The 23701-nt window shown below is 46.8% G+C and overlaps 1 protein-coding gene across 1 annotated transcript; it reads left to right on the top strand.

Moving 5' to 3' along the window:
• Positions 1-18816: 18816 nt before the first annotated feature.
• On the top strand, positions 18817-21054 carry LOC131290934 (pseudouridylate synthase 7 homolog). Its single transcript, XM_058320126.1, has 3 exons — positions 18817-19004; positions 19071-20725; positions 20795-21054. Exons 1-3 carry the CDS (start codon positions 18817-18819, stop codon positions 21043-21045), a joined length of 2094 nt encoding a protein of 697 aa, XP_058176109.1. The 3' UTR covers positions 21046-21054.
• The last annotated feature ends 2647 nt before the right edge of the window (positions 21055-23701 follow it).

The raw sequence follows: 23701 nt of genomic DNA, 5'->3' as shown, positions 1-23701 counted from the left end.
CACGATATGAAATCACCAACACACACACACGTCGGGAAGACGTTGGGCTTGCCAGCTTGTTTACGACGCCCGGGATCTTACAGTTTCCGTACGCTTGGGTCAAAGAAAACATACAAAAAAAAAACACACACACACAAACGAGAGTAGATCACTCTATACAAACACACACACACATACATCAACATATCATGATGCATTAAAAAGCCCACACGAAGCCTAAAAACGAGCATAGGCCAACATACGCCAGCAAACTGTACCTTTATATGTCTTCTCCTTTTCTTGATCAGTTCGTTTCCTTCTCCTTTTCGAGTTTATTCCTCTTTTCCTTTTCTTTGCCCGCTTCGAGGCTTTGTTGTCCTGGTCCGTGTTTCGTTTCATCCCTACACACCCTCGCCCTGCCACCTTTCCCTGTCCTTTTTACGTTTCATTTTCTCCTTCTTCGAGGCAAAGCATAGCTTCTGGGCAGCGACGAAGACGACGACGACGACGACCGCGAGTTCTACACATTTTACGTTTCTTTTCTTCGCCATCTTCGCCCGCCTAATCGTGGACCGATCTACGGTCGCGGCACGAAAGAGACAGAGCCAATTTTCCACGGCCAACGGCCAGGGGTCAACCGGCTACCGGGAGCACCGGGCGTCCCTTGCAAGGGTGACCCGAAAAACGAGGGTTTTGTTATCTTTCGTTTAATATCCGTAAATCATAAGCGACACATCTTCAAAACCAAACACTCGAACGCCGGGGAAAACTAATGTGCATCCATCGAAAGCCGTTCCTTCTCTTTCGCTCCGCTCCGAACCCATCCCAATGGCGGGTCATCTTGAGAACAGAGAAAATCTTGACAAATCTGGTTCCTTTCCGATGGAACGTTTCCCCGTTCTAGTACCACGAAGTCGTAGGCGACAGACACTTAATGAAATTGTCGCCACAAAGGATTGGAGGGTTGGCGGGTTGGCAGATGACGACAACACACGATCAAGATGGCTGCAGCACTGGGTTCGGCGAAAGAGAGCGTGCCCTCCTCTCAGGCTAGACACCGAAGGGGTTCGCACTGGAACGTCCCGAAACGACAGTACCTACCTTGTTGTCCCCTGTAATAGCATTACAAGGATCCTCGAGGGCAGGATGCTAGTCAATTTTCGAAAATGTCATTAATTAAAGTGAGGTTGTGTGTACCCCGAGAGGTTATGCTCGACAAAGTTCTGGAGAAATCCACCGATCGTTCGTGCACCGGAAAAGGCTCATCCATCCTCCGAAGCCGGACGGAAGCTGATTGACTTAAGAGAAGGAAACGAATCAATGGCCAACGCGAGTTCTCTAAGGATCCGAGTGTTGCTGTTTACGTTGAAGCCAGGAAAAAAGAGTTTCCCAACCTGATGTACCACTTCCTGCCCGTTGCTGAAGAACCGAAGCCCAACCGAGAGCTAACCACAAAGTCGTCCCAAGCGCGGCTAGGCGCGGCTCCCTTCCCCCGGGAGCATAAAATATCGATCATTTCGTGTGCGATAAAGGAAAATCATAATAATGGCCATGTTCCTCTGGTCGTGATTATATCTGCTCATCCTTCGGTGGTCCGGAGTTGCTCGGATTAAGATCCCCTTGCCACGGAAACATTTAAGCCACTCTCACACACACACACACCCTTCGAAAGGAAGTGTACTGATCGGAGGCGGGTGTAAAAGGAAGGTGGTGCTTGAAGATTTGGATTAAGATTTTAATTTTACGCTCGACCAGAGACGATCAGATCGCCTCAGGTCTTCACTTGCGTGATCATCCGGCTGAGCGACGGCGAAAGGCTCGTTCGATCAACGTGTGGCTACTGCATAAATGAAGCCTTTAGTTTTTACCGGGTTTATTAGAGGTAATTATGGACGCTTCCAAGGAGAAGGAAAAAAACGCTTAAAACAATTAACCATTATAGCCAACGAACGGGCGTAAGTTGGAGTCTGCTTTAGGTGCGATTAGAAAGTATGGACGAAAGACTTACCTTCGCTACGATCGTACCCAGTGCGAACCAATATAGATCCCTTGTACAGGGAGGAGTTGCTTTGGAAGCGAAAAACATGCGAGTTTGCCGATTTTCCGATTACTCCGAACAAATTGACCCGGCGGCTAAGAAAGTAGGCTCCCAACAAAGAGCAGAGTCTCCAAGTGAAGTAAAAAGCATTTCTCCCACGCGTGGGCAGCGTAGGTCCCCAACGGGAACATAAACAGTGGGCCAATCGAATCGATCCCGTCGATGTACGGTAGAGGTTTTCCCTCCCACTTGATTTTTGTGTTTTATATTTTTTTGCTTCCATCCCATTATGATCCATTTTCATAACCTCAGTTCGGGTTTGCTCCAGATTGGGAGCGGAACGCTGACAACACTGCGCCATTCCTACAACAAACCAAAGTGAACGGCTAAAGGCGCACCGAGGAAGGAGTTCCTCTTTCTTATGCGCGAACGACAAACCGCGACTACCTCCCTCTTCTATAGTGGTAGACACACACACACACGAATATAAAAAAAAAACTATAATCTGGATCAATAAATTTAAAATCAAAATTGCCCTCCATTTTGTTGTACCACGCCGCTACTAAAAGGCGCAAGCCGATGCCGTGGGGAGGCCAAGTGCACAGTGATTCATCCGAAGGCTACGGTGGACGATTTTAAAAAGGATCATGATACAATTTAAAACACAAAAAAGTCGTATGATTATTGCGAGTCAAAACTAATACTCATTTCCTTACTTTTAAAAAGTTGAAAAATGTACACCTTTTTCTATAATAGTAGAATCAAAAAATCCGTAAAATCTGATGTAGTAGAAGAAGACTTCTGAAAAACCATACTTTTTTGAATGTATACCAATTTCAAAAACCAAATGTCCACACTCAAAAACCACTGTGGCGCATGTGCATACAGTCACCGAAACTGGTTCTGCTTCGGATGTAGTCCGATGAACAAAAACCCCTTAACTCTTGGTCCCGAGAAGTAGGCTACAAAGTCATGTCTTTCGGGTGCCCCAGCATGGCTTATGAGTAACTTCCAACGTCGATCAATCGAAAACCCCCAAAGGGTGACAACAGCCATATCCAAAACGGTGGACGGTTGAGTCCACAGTGAGCTACAGGAAAAGTGCGCTGGTGTACTTGACATGAGGTTGATCTAAAACCGTTCGCGCGGAGATCTGGCCTATAACCGATGTGCGCACTAATCGGGTGGTGCTTGGGTATAATATTTCACGCCTTTCAATTCAATAATCACGACGCCCAACCACCGCTGTTCCCCCACCAGATTTACCACCTTACCCCGGGGTAGCCCTTCGAAACCTTGCCCTGAATCTCCGACCAACGTGAGTAAGCAGAGGAAGAGGAAAAAGGTTCCAAATTAATTTCCCAGAGCACCGACCGGTGCGAGAAGGGAAAGATGTCTACTGCCGCGCACAAGGTTAGCATACGCAGGCAGGCAGGCTAACCCCTTCTACTTTGGAATCAATCAAACCGAGGCCAGCGTGCAGCCGAGCCTTAGCCGCGGCGGAGAGGAAAAGGAAACGGAAGCCTAGGTGGAACGCAAAAAGAACGTGATTCCAAGGTGCCACCATTTATCACACATGTGAGCAAATAAAATTAGAGCAAAACTGAAACCCAATTTACATTCCTACCAGCCCACTGCCGACCGGTTGTTGATCGTTCCAGGTTCTGGTTCCTTCCGGTCGCCGTGATTAATTCGCGCTATTCAAGGGTATTAAACGGCCCATTACGAGCACCATTCGATTTCCGGGCTGCAACATGAGCCCGTAGGATCGGCCCGATTGATTGCTTTCGGAAATGGGGTTGTGCGCTGTGGCCAGCCGTGACATAACCATTATCGCCGATTGAGCTGGGCGGCATGAATCACCACCAGCAAGTTGAGTTCTAGGGCCATACATTTGTCTTCACTGACTTGTCACAAATTGTGCAGGCTCAGCAGATTCCGAGTAGTGGAAACTTCCCCACAATTTTAAAAGGCACTGGAACCCTACGAACACCACAAGGCATTGTGTTTAAAGATGCAAGGAATCTTACCGTGGAATGAAACGATAAAAATACTGATCAGCATGACGAACGTGCTCGTTAGAGATCGTGTATGGAATACACATTTGAAGTGAGTAATGAGAATAATGGCTGGTGAACAACAAATCACAAATGACAACAAACAACTTGCTGAAAAGGATTACAAACAAAGTTCTTCACCTTTACGGATCCATAATGTCGTTTGAGTTGCGAAATGCGCCTTAGGATGGTACCATACCTGAAAATAAAAATTAAAGAAACAATCATTAATAACAATCCAGAATTAAACCTTTTTTAGACAATAATTATTTGCAGTGTAATTTTTTAACGTCATCGTTTTTATTGTCGGCAAGAGCAATTCCTTTTGCATCCATTACACAATGTAATGATTTGCCACGTTCGGTCGTAGAGGCAAAAAGGGATGATTGTTGCAACACAACCACTTTGCCCGTTCGTGATCGAAACATGATCGCGATGCAAATCCTCCTGAGTCATCGGAGGCGCTTCGAGCCGCGAAAACCTTAACTAATCACAATTAAATTCTCATTAATCGGCGGAAAAGGGAGAAAAAACAGACAATGGTGCTATGGTGCTATCGATACCGCGAAAGTACATCATTGCACGTTAGCACGTTCCACGGCGGTTGCAGTTCGCTTCGATCGTAGTTTTGCTAGAGTCGTTTTTCAAACAGTACAGCACAGAAGACAGTCAAGTGCGGGACGCAATGTTTTGCTGCAAAAGTTTTCACAAACCATCATATAAATTTAGAAGTTAAGAAAAGTGGCGAAACAAACTCGGAGCTCACAGTTCCTGCGTTGCTGTACGTCGACAAAGTTTTGCAACGATGGCGTCATATGACACCTCGGATCGACGTACTTCACGCTGACAGGGATTATTATTAAAAGCTTTTTTTTTTGGCACGCCATACTCTTCATCGATTGGTGGATTGCTGATAAATTTTTGGCTGCATTGACTCCATTAGCTTCATTGGTTTGTTCTTTGGTTTTTTCTTTTTTATTCCCCTCCCCTCTCCTCCCTCTCTTGACAACACAATCTCAGGTTTGTTTGGAAACCGCCCGCGGCGTCTTGGGATCGGGGTAGTTCAAGGATCGCGACGGCGCACCGAAAGGCAACAGCAGAAAAGAAACGTCCACGCAATGCTAGGAGTTGCTTTCGCGAGCAGCATCGCGAGGGTGCAGCACCGCAGTGTTCACCACCGGAGTCAACTGTGGCCGCCTCGGGCCGCAACCTTCTTCATGCAAACATTTTGCAACGCAGAAATGGGATAACCGGAACGATCAGAACACAGGAAAAAAGGCACCGGAACGAAATAACAGCCCGTTCGAAACCCTGTTTCGCTTTCAGTTCTTATGCTTAAAAAGCGTGTACTTACACACACAAACTCGCATACGTTTACCTCACGTTCTTTATTCTTAGGTTATGAAACTCCTTCAACCTCAAAACATAACCCTTAAAGGGGGAAATCCTGTGTAAACTCTTTCATCGTTTTATGTACCTAACCTCTAAAATTGTTGATTTTGGAGTAAGCTCTACACTATTTCACTTGTTATCTTTTTATTTATAATATTTTTTTTTATTTTTTTTTGTTTTATTTTCGAGTTCTTAAACAGTTCGTCAAAAAGCGTTTAATTTGTACAACTCCAACATCGCATGCAGTTAAGGGTTAAAGGCCCCCAGCAGGAAACCGAACCGAACGGAAACGATATCACCCGGCGGGTCCAGAAGAGCCCTGCGGTGGCCACTATAGGAGTTAAGAGCGACGACCACTCACGATTCGCCGGCGACCAAAAAAAAAAAACACCAGAAAAGTGAACGGTAACGACGCTGTGGAAGAGGCAAAAACCAAACAAACGAACCGGCACAAGTGTCCGTGCGGGATCCGGAGCCCGCCAAACCGGTTCGCGAATCGGGTGGCACTCTTTTCTGGTGGGCTTTTGCCGCTCCCCGCTTTGTCTTACCATTCCTTGCCACTCGATCTGCCTCTGTTAATCCTTTATCTTCCGTGCGCTATCGTGTTGTTTTCGGTCGCTCGAAAGATTCTATTCCACTTGGCGATTTCGGTTTGGATAACCTTCTCGATATTGAGCGGCAGCGATCGGGTAGATATATCTCTGCTTCAACTGCAGCTGTGCACGGCTGCCAACAAAGGGCAACGATAGAAGATCTCGTTCAATCTTCCGCATCTACTTCACTTCCTTGAATCGCGACCGACGACTTCTTCGTCAGGATCTTACCGGTTTTCGGTACTCCCTCCATCTTGCGGTTTCGCGTGACGCCAGCCATTATTTCACCTACACGTCCCGCACCCAGACCCCGACGTTACCTCCCAGCCCCTCCATTCTCGATCGATAAAACAGAAAGCATTAGCATAAGAGTGCACGATCGGCTGTAAAGGTGGCCGTTTTAGAGCCTCCCCAGTCGGGTTGAGTTTTCCCAATGGGACGATGAACACCGACAACGAATGGGAAACGCATGTAACCCACCAATCGGGAGATCGTTCAGCCAAGCCGCACTCGTTGTGGTTTTTCACTTTAAAATTAATTGTCGTTTGGCAGAGAGAAGAAAAGTGAGCACTAAAAAGGGTGGAAGTATTCTGCCGGGGACGGGGAAACCTTCAACACACTTGACTTAATTGTCACGCTTACGATTAGATAAAATCGCCCCGAGTGTCCCTAATGAGTGGCATCAGCTTCACTTCCGCAAAACCACTCTCCTGTCGACGCTGCCATAAACCGTTGTGGCAGGGAATAGAGTCGAGTTTTTACGGCGTAAGAGGTACACAAATCGGTCCATTTTCGCCAATGATTTGCTGCGGTGCGTCATAGTTAGTATTTTAAAGCGAAAGAATTACGTTTTAAGACACAACATACAGATTATGAGGTTATGGAATCAACTGATGTCGCAACCGAACGGGGACGAGTGCGATAAGGAATTCTGGAACAAGGAACCAATGTTTGGTACCGGCGAATTCGGTTATTGACAATCGCTACTATCTGTCGATTGGTGGTGATTTTATTTTTTCCGATTTCGCTACGTTCCCCTCCCTCCCGGGAGAAGGTTCAAAAATAGTATGACCTTATTTTCTGGGGTTGTTGCGTTGTTTGCCCCGAAGCGACAAAGTGCTATCGATTCAGCAATCGGTCGCAGGATTATGCTCGAAAAATACGACAGGCTGGGATTTGGCGTCTAGTTTGAGTGTGGGTTCGAACAAAACGTTACATGGTCGGGAAAGAAATAAAATTAAAATGAAAGACCAAAAAGTCAGGGATAATTAATTTTACCTCCAGCATCCAATCCAGTGCTTCTCAAGCCGACAGAAACCTTGAAAAAGCACAACCCCATCGTAAAACCACCAGGGAAAGAAAGGGGCCAATAGAAAGAAGAAACCCATCAAAAACCACGCACGAAAGCAGTACGAACAACAAAACCCAAAAACATACACACATGACGGGGCGGTGGACTTTTCGCAAATTTACACGGCGCAAAACCGGCGGCGAAACGCGAAAACCACGAGAGAAAAAAAAACAAACAGGGAGGGAACATGGTGAGAAGGGCGACGAGAGAGTGGGAAAGGAAAGGAAACCACACTACACACTTTTGTTTACCCAAAACCCGGTTTTAGCGTAAACAGTGACGCAGATGACGTAAGTTCGATGCACCACCGAACCGAACGGACAGGGAAAAGCGAACAACCAGAATCGCTGTACAACCAGCGCACCCTCCCGCGCTCCATCCGAATGCGGACCGGAGGTTTTCGTTAACCTGTTGCACACCCAAGCGTAATCCATAAGGTTTTACCGCTCTTAAGGCACGTTTCCCCGAGGTAAATGCATTAATCTTGGTGTATCCCCCTTCCCACCGTCTCCACCCCACACGCACCCACGAAAGCATATGCAGCGGCCGAGGTTACTGCAACGAAAAGACCGACCACATTACATATGACCGGGTTGGCGTATGTGAGAAAAGCCTGCTTAAAACCCGGTTCAACCATTCCGGTTTGCTTACTATCTTTTTTTTTTTGAAAGGTGTTTTTCTTTCCATTTTTTGAAACTCTTTCGCAAACCAACGAACGGATGAAACTTGGCCAATTATTTGCCAAATAAACTAACAGCTTTTACGTTAATCGGAGAATTAATGTTCGCAAATAGTGCGCGCTGTTGTTTTTGGATAAAACTTGTTTTTCTTATCAATAGTTAGTTATTTTCCTTTTAACCCCTTCACAGTCTCAGTGTTTTTTTGAGATTGTTTGTGATTTAGATCGATATTGTGTTAAATGTTGTTCAACTTTATCGATCAGTATCGCATCAATGAGTTAAAATATACAAACATGTAATGACGTGTTTTTGAAGCAAGTCACACAACGAAAATAAAAACAAAACAGGCGACAAAAACTAGCAAAACTGTGAAGGGGTTAAACAAAAAAGTTAATTTATTTTACTTTTTTTCAGTTTTTTCGACTGGTTTTGGAACTGTGGTAATGTAATTTGATAACGTTTGCACATAGAAAACGACTATCAGTTTTAACTTTGATTGCTCACATTAAACTACAAACTGTACAATAATCAATAAATCAGTATATTAAATCTAGTTATGATGATTGGAAAACATTTAGAAAAGTTGCTTAATTAGTGAGAAGAAATTTGAATGTTCTTCCTATGTGAAAAACAAAAACTTATAATGTTTAATTTTTAAAAATTGGTCCGAAGAATTCCCGCCCAACACTTTGAGCTTTGTGCAGGATTGATTCAGATGTGTTTACCCTTCCTTTTGGCTTGACCGCAGCGTCCGGTTCTGATGGCACAACAACCCGGTTGCATTTTCCAGCACCGAAAAGGGAAAAATAGCCACAGACCGAAGCGGATGCACCATGCACCAACGTGTGACTGGTAGAAAAGCACGGACATTTCGAGAAGTGTAAACATGCTAGCACTGCCCATAGTAATTGTGGCCGCTTTGTGTGTGTGTGCGTTAGCAAACGGTAAACATTGACACAAATGCCCATCGCCCGAGTGCACGAGAAAATGCTCCAAAACCACGCAGCACCATTCGAGACAATGTTGTCGACGGGAGTAGCTGTGAAAATTTGGCCGAGTGAATTGGAAAATGGTCCACCGGTCGCCAGTCGCCCCGATTCCCGTCGACCCCGTTGTTCAATGTGGGCATCGAAGGGAAAATAATAAAACCACTATTTTTAAACAAATGCACTCTGGCTTCATTAGCGCACGGTCGGTCGAAAAACAATATTCAGCCATCGTGCATTCGGGTGCAACTTTTACTGCAGCCCCGAAAACGTCCAACGGGGAGGAGACGGAGGTTGTTCTTGCGCGCTAATGCGTGTTTGTTGAGCACAAACAATGGGGTGCATTTGTTGCCAGTTCGTACCGCGTACGGTGGAAAATTTGGGCGATCGGAAAACCGTTTAGAAAATCGGATCCTTCCCTCTTGATGGCCTGTCGGGAAAGAATTTAATCTATTGAGTTCCAATGTCTGCTTGCGCGATTTCGCTTGTGTTGGTGAAAAACAGTCCCGTTCATTTATCAAAGCCCAGGAGAGACGTACGTTAAAGAAAAGCCATCAAAAGCGTCATAAGCGAGGGCTTATGGTTTTTGGGTTTGGGAAAACTAACAAAACCGAGCTTATCTCACGCTTCCGGTGACGATTTCATAAACTCACACACATACACACATCGCACGAATGCAGCCAAAAGTGCATCACACGCATAATCGGTAAATGAAAGGTCGACGATGACGACGACAACCACGAGAGGGACGTGTACCAATGAGTATTACGCGAAAAAGGTAAACAGAGGAAGCGAGCGTTCAAAGGGAAGGTAGCTTAAACTAATACATCTTCCCTCGCACCGTCCGTTGCAGGGGAAAAACACACAAGGCTCACCACGGGGGACGTGCGGGTTGCAGCAGTCCTTTGGAAGATCTTCTATCCCCTCCCCGGGAGACGCAAACGCTGCGACGTGAGGTTGCATCGCCGTGCGTGCGTTTTATGTTTATGTCAAACGTCGACAAAGTACAAGAAAGCAGAAAACAACAAGAAAAAAAACAGAACGAGGAAAAATAAGAAAAAATGATGTCAGAAGTGAAATGAAAAATGGAGTGTGTGAGGACCTGGTACCTTTTTTGGCGTTTCCCATCCTCAACACGGGACAGGACATTGAGGGAAATTTAGGAAGCGTCTTTACACCTGGCATGCTCTATTCCTGAGTTATCCCAATTATTTAACCTTTCCTATGAAGCGCAACAGGTAGAAAGTCCTGAAAGGGGAAGGACTTTGAGTCTTCAAAACGTGCTCGGTACGAGAATTAAACGCTTCTCACCAACACCAACCGAGGTGATGTTTGTTGTTCCTAGGGTTTGGCCCTCTAAGGCCTATTAGCGGTCCAGCTGGACGAAATTGAAACGTGATCGGTCTAATCAGACCCTAGATTAGGCTAGACTTCCATAGTCCAGGTGAACGGTACGCACATGTGAAAACGCCCGCAACCATCGGGCACGTCCATGTTTGCGCGGTCCAAGTGGAGGGAAGGGAGGCTCTGTTTGGCCTCCGCCTAATGGCCCCGATTGCGACGCTGGGGCGTGACGCGGACACACGTCCGAACACAAACTCTGCCCGCCGAACGACAGTGTGTCGTGATTTCTGCCTTGTATGTTTAATGTTCGCTGGCTCGAGCCGGTGTCATGTTTGGTGTGTTTTGTCAGTTCCAAACCGACGGTGTCGTTCTATTTTTCATTTCCCATTCCCAATGCACATTTTTTGTTCAGATCTACCCTCATCAGCACGCCAGAACAAACACCAGAAAGACCTGCCACCAGCGTACGCGACAAAGAACCTCTGGCTGCGCAAACTCCCTGGAGTAAGGCTGGACTGGGCTGGCAGAACCGAGCGATAGGACATTCGCTGCCTCGCTGAACGGTAGCGGTCGAGAAGTGGCTGTCCTTCGACGCCGACACGAACAACCACGGGCTACACGAGGTACTACCAACTACCAAGGACTGCCGGGACATTTCACGGCACATTCAAACCGCAAAACAGGTTAATCCAGACATTGGGACTAGGCTGAAATGGAGTGGAAGAGACGCTCCTAGCGGTGACATTTAGCAACGCAACTGTTGGACGTTGACGTTGGGCCAAAACAATGTTATCAGAAACGACAACCGCCAGTTGCTGAAAGCCGGACGATTTATGTTATCGTGCATTCATTTCATTTATATTCCACAACGTTGCCGATCGGAATATCCATTGGTATGAGGTTTTTCTCCCTCCTCCTAATATAAATTTCAAATCAGAAACGCGCCTATATCTTAGAAGCCTACGAGTTCCCACAGGCAGCTCGAGAAGAGACGCTGCCACCACGACGTTCGATCCGGAAGAAGACGTGCCTTTCAATTCTTCCTCCTCCCACCAATGGGACCGCGTTGGCGAGTTCCCTATCCACGGGCGAGCTGGCGTTCTCTAGCATCATTTTCTAGAGCCGCAAGCAGCTATTATACTTCCATCTAGCGAGCGAGCTTAAACAAGCCATCGGGATCGCCGGTAGCCCTCAGGACGCGGCCTCTATCTCTATCGACAAGACAGCGGCCATTGTTTTTATCTTCCATTCCGACATTTCAAAGCAGCTTGTTTTGGCTCCCGCCCGCTAACTGCGCAACTGGAATCGAAATATACATTACCCTCCGATCGGCTGATCGGTCCCTCGCATCGAAGCCGTCACAATAAATCGTCAATAACGGCAGGGAACGCAACTCCTAAAGAGGCCAAATAGCGTCACAGTCCGCGGCTCGGTGGTTCTCTTCATCGGGAGGAAACATGTTAGGTTAGGTTAGGTCCAGAAGAAAGGTAGAAACAGGAATATACCGATGACATTTCCTCTTAAAGGAGCTATTTTTCCCGTTGAAGGTACACACGGATTTCCATGGACATCACAAGAAACTCTACCATAGCTTCCTCCCCAACCAGAAGTCCCGGACCGGTTGACGATCGAATGAGACATTACGGAGTATCTCTGGAGGGGCGAAGAAAGATGAAAACGTCATGCTCCGGACCTCCAGAAATTGAATTGAGAAAAGTCCACCGTCGATCGTTGACGAAAGTCCAAAACTGTCCAACAGCGTCCAGAGACGGTGGCCCTTGAAGAAACTCGTCCCCCCGACGGTATCCACGTCACGATGATGCTCATGACTGTATCCCCTCACGGGTCTCCACCGTTCGTCCAGTTTCCCGACCCCGGGGACTACTCTTTTATAATAATTTATATCGTTTTTTATTTCTATAATCATCGTGTTTCCTCTGATTTAATGCAGGAGATAATTGCTAACGAAGGGACGAAAGGTCCGTGCGTGGTACGCACCGCTGGAGGAGAAAGAAAGCAACATCACCCAGCAGCAAGCACACACAAACACAAACACAAGCGAAGAGGAAGGGAAAACTTGAGGAATAACGTGTGCTACCCTATGCCAACCCTCCGACCCGGGCCCGATGGAGGAAGGAAGGGTTAAGGCGAGTCGTTTGAGAACTTGCTTTGCCTTTTGTTCTTCCCTTCTGACCCGTTTCGGATGGAGCTGTTTTCTTCTCCACTCTGCCCATTCCGCCAAGAGGCTCTTTAAATAGCTGCTGCTGCTACCAGCATAATATTGGAGTTTGGAGCTTTTGGCCACCTTCCTTAGTTCGATGTTTACCCAACGATCGTTTGAATTTAGCTGAACTTGGACGGAGGCTGCCGGTTTTCTCGAGGGAAAACTTGGGACTTGGAAGATTCAAACCCTATCAGCCGGATCGGTGGACCCCCCGGCGGAGAGTACGAGTGAACAAAGGCACAAGGTGGCCGCCTCCGCACAAAGACCGACGTCACAAACGTACGTCCATCATCAGGCGGGATGAAGATTCAAGCGAAGTATCAAAGCCCATTCTTCTTGATTAGCACCTCAGGCCTCCGAGGGACCTCACCTCAAGAAACCCAGCCAGCGTGAACTCATGACTCAAGTCATCGGGTACGCGGGAAAGCAGAGAGAGAGTGAGATTGCGGTCGGTAAAGACGCGAACTAGGAGCAGGCACAAGATGGCGTCGGCCACCAAGAGCCGCTGGTGGCATCGCTAGCGGTGGTCGGTTAAGGCGAAACCGAAGCCCGTTTCAGCAAAAGAGCTAGCCGAGTTGTAGGTTCTCCACCACGCTACTCCATCCTCCCGTTCCGGTTAGATCGAATCCCGAACGGTGGAGCTACCCGCAGATCGAAGATGTCATGGCGCGGGTCGCTCTGCCAGAGAACGGCACCAGCAGCACTGCAGTACGGTGTCCGGCAACTTCACGGACCGGTTTAGCAGCATGTCACGTAGCTAAATGTTCCCGAGCAGCTCACGGTTTTTCGATTCGATCGCAACGAGCTTCTTGAAGCGATTCGCACCGAAGAAACCCGTTCTCTTTTAGCGCTAACCTTATCGAAGCCACACTTTGAAACCCGACGATCGGGGGGGCTTCCTTCTTCGGTGGGCACATTGGATGGATCTCATGGAATGATTCTCCGAGCTTCATGTACTCATTGTGCCCGCGATTGTCAACGACTCGTCCTGTACGTGCCGACCGTAAAGACGATCCTCCAAGATCCGTGCCCTCCAAAAGCCTTCCCATTGCGGCGATTGCGATTAAACCTCTGCACACGTTCGCGATGCCTTTTAGAAAAGTTTCTCCTAGGCTCTTACCACACCCCTTGTTCCTCCCGGTGGTCCTTCTTCCCCGAAGTCCGCCCTCTCCGTGTTTTTGCGTCAGCGAAAAGCCTCTTCTTTCGAGCGTGGTGGCGTCGCGCAGAACGCTTTTCTTTCGCGCCGATGGCAGTTCTAACGGGAGTTTCTCATTCGCTTGTCAAGATGTAAGCCCTTCCCATGTGTTTGTGTGCACGGCAATGCCGGAATCAAAATCGCTGGAACACTTTCGGTCACTATCGAACCGATGGATCGTACACTCTACTCCCCCAGACACGTACGTTTGATCTGGGCCGTGGATAAATGGGAAATCGGCAGACGCGGGCTGCTGGCAAACGGTGACGGCAGTAAATGTAGCCGCACCTACGCAACTTCACGTTGATGTCGCGAGGCGTCGCGAATGCCACATGCAAGCGCCAGGCCACAAGATGCATAGATACTGAAGAAGAAGGGGATCCGCATACGGTGACACCGCCAGACACGGGGAAAGGAAAAGAAAATTGCTTGGCAGTGTTTGGGGAGGGACGAAGTAAAGGTTTGGTACGTGTATGCTGCAGTTGTGTGTTTTTTTTTGTCTTGTGCCCATCTTCCCGACATTTCTTATTTCCCAGATCCCGCAGATTCGGCGTCGTGAAGATGCTGCCGACATTTAATCGAAACGCTCCGAGGAGCCATAGATCACGATCGCGTGTGGATGATGCAGTGAGTCCCCCGGACGTTAGGGGTTGGGAAGATACTGGGGTAAAGACTTTTCTTAATCGACGATGCCATTTCACATTAAGACGCGCGACAACCCGATTCCCGAACACGAAGGTGGTAAGGAGGGGTTCGTTCATGATTACAACCCGGCAGTTTCTTGTGATCCCCTCACCACGTTCTTTCTCCCCCTCGGACAATCCTGGTTGGAAAATTGCATCGAAGGCACCTCTAACTCTTCGTCCCTCCCCTACTCACTCCTCCCACCAGGACCGACGAATACGGTGAAAATTACTTTTCGGCAGATCGGCGCTCGTCGAGACGATCTCCACGGAGACCGCGGGCGCGTGAGATAAAAATACTTCAACACTTCCCACCGCCTCCCCCCCATGCGCTCCGCTTGCATGCCCCCGGCCACCTACTCGTCCCGGCCGCGCAATATTTTGCGCGCGCGCCAGACAAACCCGTCGCGGGCGCAGCACCCAAACAAAATCGCACGCGAAAATCAACTCGTCTGCGTGTCGGTTCGTTTCTGTTTTCCCTGTTTTCCCCGAGTGAAATGGTTGAATGAGCTCCGGTGCGGATCGGGCACGAGCGGCTTGCACCTTTTGGACGAGTGAAAATATTACACCGACCAGAATGGTGGTAGTGAACATTTGTGTTATTTTAACTCTTTTTCTACCCCACCGCACGGCGGTAGTCCTCCTTTCGTTTCTGTTTTCGTATTTACATTTAATGGAGTGTCGGAATTAAAATTTGTGCACCAAAGAATTTAAATTTTTTCACATGAAACATGCCTGAAGAATATTTTCGGTTCCAGCATTGATTTTTTTTGAACGATTACTAATTTATACAAAACAAATGGAATCTTGAAATAAAAGAGACTAATTAAAAAATGTTGGAAAATAAAATGAAGGACCGCCAATTCTTTGTATACGTCCATAAAAACCTTAAGCATTATACCATCGAAACGTTATTTTTGATAAGTGTTAGTTATAAAAATACCCTAGTTTGGTTATTTTTTATTTACGATATAAATTTATTTACGAAAAATGTTAATTAATTTCTTAGAAAATCGTGCCTTGATTCGCTCTGACAATGTTGGCTTAGTGTTTTTACGATTGTTCCATACCTACAACCGGTCCCGCGTTTCAGTGCTCAATGTTACATCTACGACGTTGTGTTGAATCGATCTAAAATCGATCGTTTGATTGATTCCTTTCCGCTGTCCGATTCCATGCCACCCAATGCCCTTTATCGGGTTTCTTTTCCAGGTATTTTTCCTTGTCATTCGCTGGACATTTCAAGCTTGCATGAACATACAAACAGCAAACGACGATGACAACCGTGCTGGAAACCGGTTGTGTGGTGATGACGATGATGATTGGAAAACACACATTAATGCCACACACCAGCCAGCGATTGTAAGTAATTAAATGCTACAAAATGAGACAAGGAATCCCGAAGCCTTGCTTCTATTCTAGGTAGCTTGCGTCTTCCTGCCTCGTGCATTGCTCATTGAATGTTCTCTTTTACAACAGCTCAACCTTAGGCAGCCTAACGTTTCTCGGTTCTCGATTCGATGATCATCTATCGATCGGCTTGAATTGTTTATTGGCTCCTAGATTGACCTTGATCCGAGTGCGATCGGTGTGCAAGCGACCGCGGGTGGGTTAATTAATGGCACGGCCAGATCACGCACGCCACCGTTCCTGTCCATCTCCGGGACGCCCGTGTTCCTCCCCCATTCGTGTCACGATTTAAGTAAGTGTATGAATCACACTGGTTTAACTGTTTTCCAAGGAATCAATCTGAGTGGAATGGAATCTCTAATTACACGCAATTGAATGTCGAAACGTATTACTCACTGCAGTACTGACTGCATGTTCGCAGATTTTATTTCTAGACGCTATTTTATAGATAAAATTGTAAAAAAGAATGAGTTTACAGTACATAAAAAAATGACCCACCTCAAAATAGATCAATCACTATGGCAGAGTCTGACCTTTGATTGGTTTTTCAAAGCATCGTTATCTATACTTAACTCACGATGTGAGTTTCCCCCACAATTTGGAACGCTTATGCTCACAAAGTGTTATCGCGTGCATGATCAACACTTTCGACTAGGGCTACACGGTATCGAAAGTGAATCGGTACGGGGAACATACGCTGAAATTGAAGCCTGAATTGTGGTTTAATTTAAAAGTACCAGCATCTTCCCGGACCGATCCTCCAAAGAAAAGGGAAAAAAACAATTTAACCGCCATTATACAGCGTGGTGCGCCGGAAACGATACACCGGTAACGTACGACGCTCGGTTTTGGTTGCTCCAGAAAATTGAAATCAAATATAGTCCACGGAAAAGCATAATTTTCGTGCCTGAACGGATGCAAATAATCGGCGGCTTCCTCCGGCCTTCGGGGTGGGTTAAGCCGGAGGAAATCTAAGTTTTCCACCCATCGAACGGCTCTCTCGGGGCGATTTAATTTGAGATGAGATGGTGAAATAAGTGATGGGCATTATTATCTTACCTACCTTTTGAAAAGACAGTACAATGTTAGCCGCAGGATAAGTATCCTTCACACTCGATTTATGCTGCTTGCCAGGATACCAGATTCAGCAGTTGGGAGATCTGCGTCAGGTCGATGTTTGGTAACAAAACGTAGCACCTCACAATCCGCAGAACAAGCGCGTTTTCCTTTTTCCCACTTTTCGGAGCCCACCGTTACCGCTTTTGTTCACTACCGTTGACGTTTGTATTCTTGTGGGATGCAATTTTTGGAAAAGTGCATCCAATAAAACGCAATTTTCGGTTATAACCCAAGTGCAACGCACACCAATTTAACCAAACAAACGCGCGGCTCGAATTTCCCACTCACTTATGCACGTATTTTTAGCAAACTCAGCACAAACAAGCTCACTGTGACGGGGAGTACTGGTGGTAAAATGCACGATCTCAAAAATACACACCAAGGGTTATCTTTACGGTGCACTTTTATTTATCTTTCGCTTGTTCCGTTGAACTTGTGCGGCAAGCAGTTGTAAGAAAGGCAGATGAAGGCACTGTTTCATGCAGTATGATGCTTTTCTTCTCACGTTTTTCGTTAACTTGGAAAAAAGACGACGAATTGGGATCGATGATTTTCAGATTTCAGATTTCTTGCTTGATCGGTTTCTTTTTGTTTCACAAATCTTCACTGAACGACACCGTTTGCTACTCCAGGAGTGTAATTTTCTAATTTCACTCCGCTCTTTTCTTCTCACCCACACACACGCACAGCAACACAAAACAAGCTCGGCCGCGCGTGTGCCTTCTATTTTGTTGTCGATCGTTAGAAGGATAGAGGAGTAAGCGAGGTCAAACGACAAACGATCTTACATACACCGGTCCAACGAGCTTGATCTCCTTGCGCGGGTTGGAATTGTGTTTCGTTTCCTACACAAAATACCTGCTTTCTAGTTGGGGTTCTGATTGATTCACAGTTGCTGCAGTTACACTGCCTCTAAGCTTAACATTTGATCGGTAATACAACTGCTGTTGGCGGACACGCCAATTGTATTTGTTGAATATACAATTTGTTCACTTTTATGCGTCGTATCGTATAGGCCCAGAATTAAATGCGAAGAAACTTCAAAACACACCTTTACTGGTTCCACTGCTAAAACAATGGTGATAACCGCGAAAACAATCGCACAAACAACTCGTAAACTATTGCCGTTGTAACGAACGCAAGCACAGCACCTACGCTGCTCGACTGCTTACTCGGTACTAAAATGCAAGAGTTTCAAACTCACCAAACACGCGTTTTTCTTACTCTTTCTAGTATAGCTTCCATCTCACTTCCATCTCTCTTCTTTCATTCTCTGTTTCTTTTCTGTATCTTCTTTCTCTCTTCAACAACGCCAAACAAGTATCCCGGTGAAAAAACATTGAAAATGGCCGCCGCGAACGAAATAGAAGTGAAATTATTCACGATATTCGTTGAAGACCATGCGCATGGTGCAGAGTAAATCTTTATTTTTTCAAATTTATATTCAGAGCATTCTTATTCACTGAACACGAACCTGGATCAATGTACTAAAATGTTTTACATAAAAAAGGGAAAAGAATTTCAAATATTAAAAGTCAAGGTTATTATAACGAGGTACTGTGCTACACAGATGATTGGATTTTGGATTTTTTCCAATTTGGAGAAATGTCAGTTCAGTCAAAACAAATGCAACGTGCTACTACCGGCATCTGATTGTTTTATTGTGGTTGCTGAAAAGTGTAAACGAGTATTATTTTAACTAGCGTTGAACACAAATTACTCTTTATTTTCCTTGCACACTTTTTGATCATTTGTATTTTTCGCAATGAATCGAGGAAGATTCAATCACGGTAAAAGAAGATCAGGTCCTTTCAATAAAGGCGCCCCGTATGGAGGGAGAGATCGCCAGCCAAAAACTCATACGGTTCGAACGTCGTACATTTCGGAAAAAGATATTCACTGTACGGAGTACGTGTCCAAGTTGGAAGGTTTTCAGGGTGTTCTGAAGTCGAGGTTAGTTATTCTATCTGTAACTCAATTTGCTGTTTCCTAATCACTGTTGAAATTTCGCTTCATTAGATTTTCCGATTTCCATGTCAATGAAATTGACGCTGATGGCGTAGAGACCCTTTTGACGGTAACAGCATTACCCAAGCCTCCCTCTCCGGAAGTTGATGTGGCAACTGGTGATAATGATCGTCCAATCGACCCAAACGAACAGCTGATACGGTTGATCACATCGGAAAATCTGCAGCGCATCCAGGAAATAGTGGACGGGAAAGGCGAGCCCTCTCTAGAGGTCGATGTGACCGAACTTTCCAAGCAGGATCGTACGACAATACACACTAGAGTAAAGGCCCTTTTTGGCAGCGCTGTTGTTGGGTCGACGGTAACACGTGACGACCGCAAGTGGATCCGATTTGCCAAATACGATAAGGCTACGGTACGCGATCGGCGTGAAAAGTGGTTGTGGCCGCATCCGTACACATACTTTATGATGTACAAGGAAAATCTCGACACCATTCAGGCAACGCTGCAGCTTTCACAGAAGCTCCACTGTGCTCCGTCCGTGCTGACGTACGCCGGTACGAAGGATCGCCGGGCCAAAACTACCCAGTGGATGTGCATCAAAACACGAGAACCGTCGAAGATCGCCGCAGCCGCTCGGGGTCTACCGAACATCAGCGTGGGAAATTTCACATTCAAACCAACCACCCTCAAGCTTGGCATGCTGCAGGGAAACCGGTTCCGTATCGCCCTGCGTCAAGTAACGGCAGAGGACCAAATTATCAACGCATCGATGGAGCATTTGCGCGACAAAGGTTTCATCAACTACTACGGTTTGCAACGGTTTGGTAATTGCGCATCCGTGCCGACCTATCGCGTGGGAATCGAGCTGCTAAAGGGAAGCTGGAAGGAAGCTTGCGATCTAATATTGCAACCGAGAGAAGATGAACCTCACTACATGCAAAAAATGCGCTCCGTATGGCAACAAACTCAAAACGCTGAGGAAGCACTGAAAACGTTGCACTCAACGAATAAATCGGTTGAGGCGCAGCTTTTGCATTGGCTTGCGAACCACGGAAACAAGGACTACATTGGTGCGATCGAACATCTGCCTAGAAATGTGCGATTGCTTTACATGCACGCGTATCAGAGTTTGATTTGGAATCGTGTGGCTTCACGACGGATACGTGAGTACGGGTTTGAACCTCGGGAAGGCGATTTAGTGTATCTCGACAAAACCGTTGAGGCTACCGCCCAACAAGAGGCCTCTGCCGTTGCAGTGGACGAAGATTTAAATAATCTAGAGGTGTACGAAGCACAGCCGAGCGAAGACGATCAACCATTGAATGAGGAAGAGGAGAACGGATCTAGCGATCCCTCGCCGTTCAAGAGCCTGGTTCGACCTCTCTCAGCAGACGACATAGCTTCCGGAAGGTACACCATGTTCGATATTATTCTTCCGCTGCCCGGGCACGACATTACTTATCCGGACAACGAGTGTGCCCGCTGGTATGAAGAAGCGCTCGGTGAAGAATCGTTATCATCGGAGAAATTAAAACGAAAGTCTAAAAAACATTCACTCACTGGGGCATACCGAAAGCTATTCGTTCGTCCGGAGCGCATGGATTGGAAAATCGTACACTATGAAAAGCCGACGGACACGCTCATCCTTTCGGACGTGGAGAAAATGAAGAATGTTCCCGAGCCACCGTTTGCATCGTGGGCAGGTTAGAGTGTAGGGCATGTAGAACACAGTTGCACATCTGTTAACATAACGTTTATTTTGCATCCCTCAGAAAAGGAACATTCACTTAAGGCCGTGATTATGGACTTCCGCCTACCAACATCTACATATGCCACCATGGCGTTGCGAGAAATCCTGAAGGCTGACACTTCCGCCAGTAACCAGCGTACGTTGGATAAGTCGGGACAGGAAAACACCGCCGAGTCGTTCGTGGCTACCGAGCTGGATGCAAAGAAGGAATCAAGCGATGTTAAACCGGATGACGAACCGGTGTGCAAAATGGCAAAAATATTCCCAGAATAAATTATTTTCTGTACCTAGAAATATTTCATATGGCTACTGCAGCCTGTTTACCTTGATGGTACCGATTACAAAGATTAACCAATTTAGAAACGCCAGGTGTTGTTAATACACAGTGTAGCGGGCCGAGTTTCGGAGGGAGTCGTGTAGTCGTGTGGAGGACGTCTTTCTGCAGAACTTCCTTTATTCCCTACGCTAAACTAACTGATTTGGCGGTGCGCTCCAAGGTCCATCGGGGCCTTTGATCATACCGCCCAACTTAAGGCTAGTTCGGTTGGGTTCACTCCCTCCTGTGTCCAACCGTCTTACTCTAACAGGCCACAGGGCAATGCGCGCGTGGAACTCGACACCGATCAACGGGGATCGATGGGCTGCGCTGTTGCTAACGCCCGGTTCCCCGCGTACACTGACCCGTGGCCGAAATGCGATGTATGCAAGATTGCATCGCTTCAACAGATAAGATTTTTCCTTAAAATAACAATCCAGTAGATTTTCTGATACAGGAATCATATGGTTGGTAGGATTTGATCAGTACAAATGTGTTTTAAATCCAGGTTCAACTGTTTTCTGTTATAGAAATGAATTCAAACGTTCGTTACAAACCCGCGGGCCTCGACTCGGGGTCCACACTACAGCGCGACGTCCCGTCACGAAATGCGACGTCGCGTGACAGGCGGCCGAACTCCATACAAAAAAATGTCGCACAAAACACGCTAGTGTAGAAACAGCGAAAAACGCGACGTCGCGCTAGCTCTTGTCAAATGTCACTCGGGGTCCACATTACAGCGCGACGTCGCCCGACAGGCGGCCAAACTCCATACAAAAAATCTGTCGCACAAATCGCGCTAGTGTAGAAACAGCGAAAAACGCGACGTCGCGCTAGCTCTTGTCAAATGTCAATTCGAAACGAAAACAAACCGACAGCTGGACAAAACGTAAACAAACCGTATCACAAACGCGAACAAAACGAGCAATATTCTTCACGAAACATCGGATTTTTCGTTGTACTACTTATTTTTAGACTTCACAAATGTAATTCAGTTATCAAACTCCGTTTAAATTGATATTTTTACCAAAGTTTTTTCGGGTGCCGAAACGTAAACAAACTGCTCTTCAACAAGTAGGAGATGATGTGGAAATATATACTTCCTACGGCGGGCCAAAATATCGTCGTTGTTTGTTTAAGTTTGTTTTCTCAGTGAATTTCAAATATAGAAGCGCCAAACTCACTCAAGGTGTATAAAATACGTAGCTAAGCAAATATCATGCATTACTACCTCAAAATTCAATAAAAAATTTTAGCCGAGTTTGCGCCCAAATGTGATACATATTTCCACATACTCTCCTACCTCTGTCGCGCTTGGCTTGCGCGATTGTTCTGCCGAAACTGGGCTACTTTTGAAACTTCTTCTTCTTCTTCTTACTCGGGGTCCACACTACTGCGCGACGTCCCGTCTAGTGGTGGGTAAATTCGACAAAAAATCGGAACCGCTTCCGAATGACTCCACCAATATCGGAAGCGGCTCCATAAGGTAGGTGCAATACTCCGAGCTCGGAACCGTCCGGAGCCGTCCGGAGTCATCCGGAGTCATCCGGAGCCGCTAGTCGGCAGCCGGAACCGACCGGAGCCGGAGCCGTCCGGAGCCGTCCGGAGCCGTCCGGAGCCGTCCGGAACCGTCCGGAACCGTCCGGAACCGTCCGGAGCCGGAGCCGTCCGGAGTCGTTTGGAGCCGTCGGCTCCGGACGGCTCCGGCTCCGGTCGGTTCCGGCTGCCGACTAGCGGCTCCGGATGACTCCGGATGACTCCGGACGGCTCCGGACGGCTCTGGACGGAATCGTGGGTTTTACTAAGCCGGAATCGGAGCCGGTTTAAAGATGCTCGGAAGCGGTTCCGGGCGGTGGGTGCGGTTCCGAGAACCCATCACTAGTCCCGTCACGAATCGCGACGTCGCCTGACATGGGGCCGAACTCCATACAAAAAATCTGTCGCACAAATCGCGCTAGTGTAGAAACAGCGAAAAACGCGACATCGTGCTAGCTCTTGTCAAATGTCAATTCGAAACGTAAACAAACCGACAGCTGGACAAAACGTAAACAAACCGAATCACAAACGCGAGCAAAACGAGCAATATTCTTCACGAAACATCGGATTTTTCGTTGCACTACTTATTTTTAGGCTTCACAAATGTAATTCAGTTATCAAACTCCGTTTTAATTGATATTTTTACCAAAGTTTTTTCGGGTGCCGAAACGTAAACAAACTGCTCTTCAACAAGTAGGAGATGACGGAGAAATATATACTTCCTACGGCGGGCCAAAATATCGTCGTTGTTTGTTTAAGTTTGTTTTCTCAGTGAATTTCAAATGTGGAAGCGCCAAACTCACTCAGGGTGCATAAAATACGTAGCTAAGCAAATATCATGCATTACTACCTAAAAATTCAATAAAAAATTTTTGCCGAGTTTGCGCCCCAATGTGATACATATTTCCACATACTCTCCTACCTCTGTCGCGCTTGGCTTGCGCGATTGTTCTGCCGAAACTGGGCTACTTTTGAAACGGGACGTCGCGCTGTAGTGTGGACCTCGAGTTACGCTATGCGAGTCGGGGCCCAAGTAACATTTCCAAGACCTATTAGACTTCAACAAGTTTTATCAAT

Source organism: Anopheles ziemanni, chromosome 2 (genome assembly GCF_943734765.1).
Source record: "Anopheles ziemanni chromosome 2, idAnoZiCoDA_A2_x.2, whole genome shotgun sequence".
Taxonomy (NCBI): Eukaryota; Metazoa; Arthropoda; class Insecta; order Diptera; family Culicidae; genus Anopheles; species Anopheles ziemanni.
The sequence above is the reverse complement of the archived record's forward strand: the minus strand, read 5'-3'. Positions and strand labels throughout refer to the sequence as shown.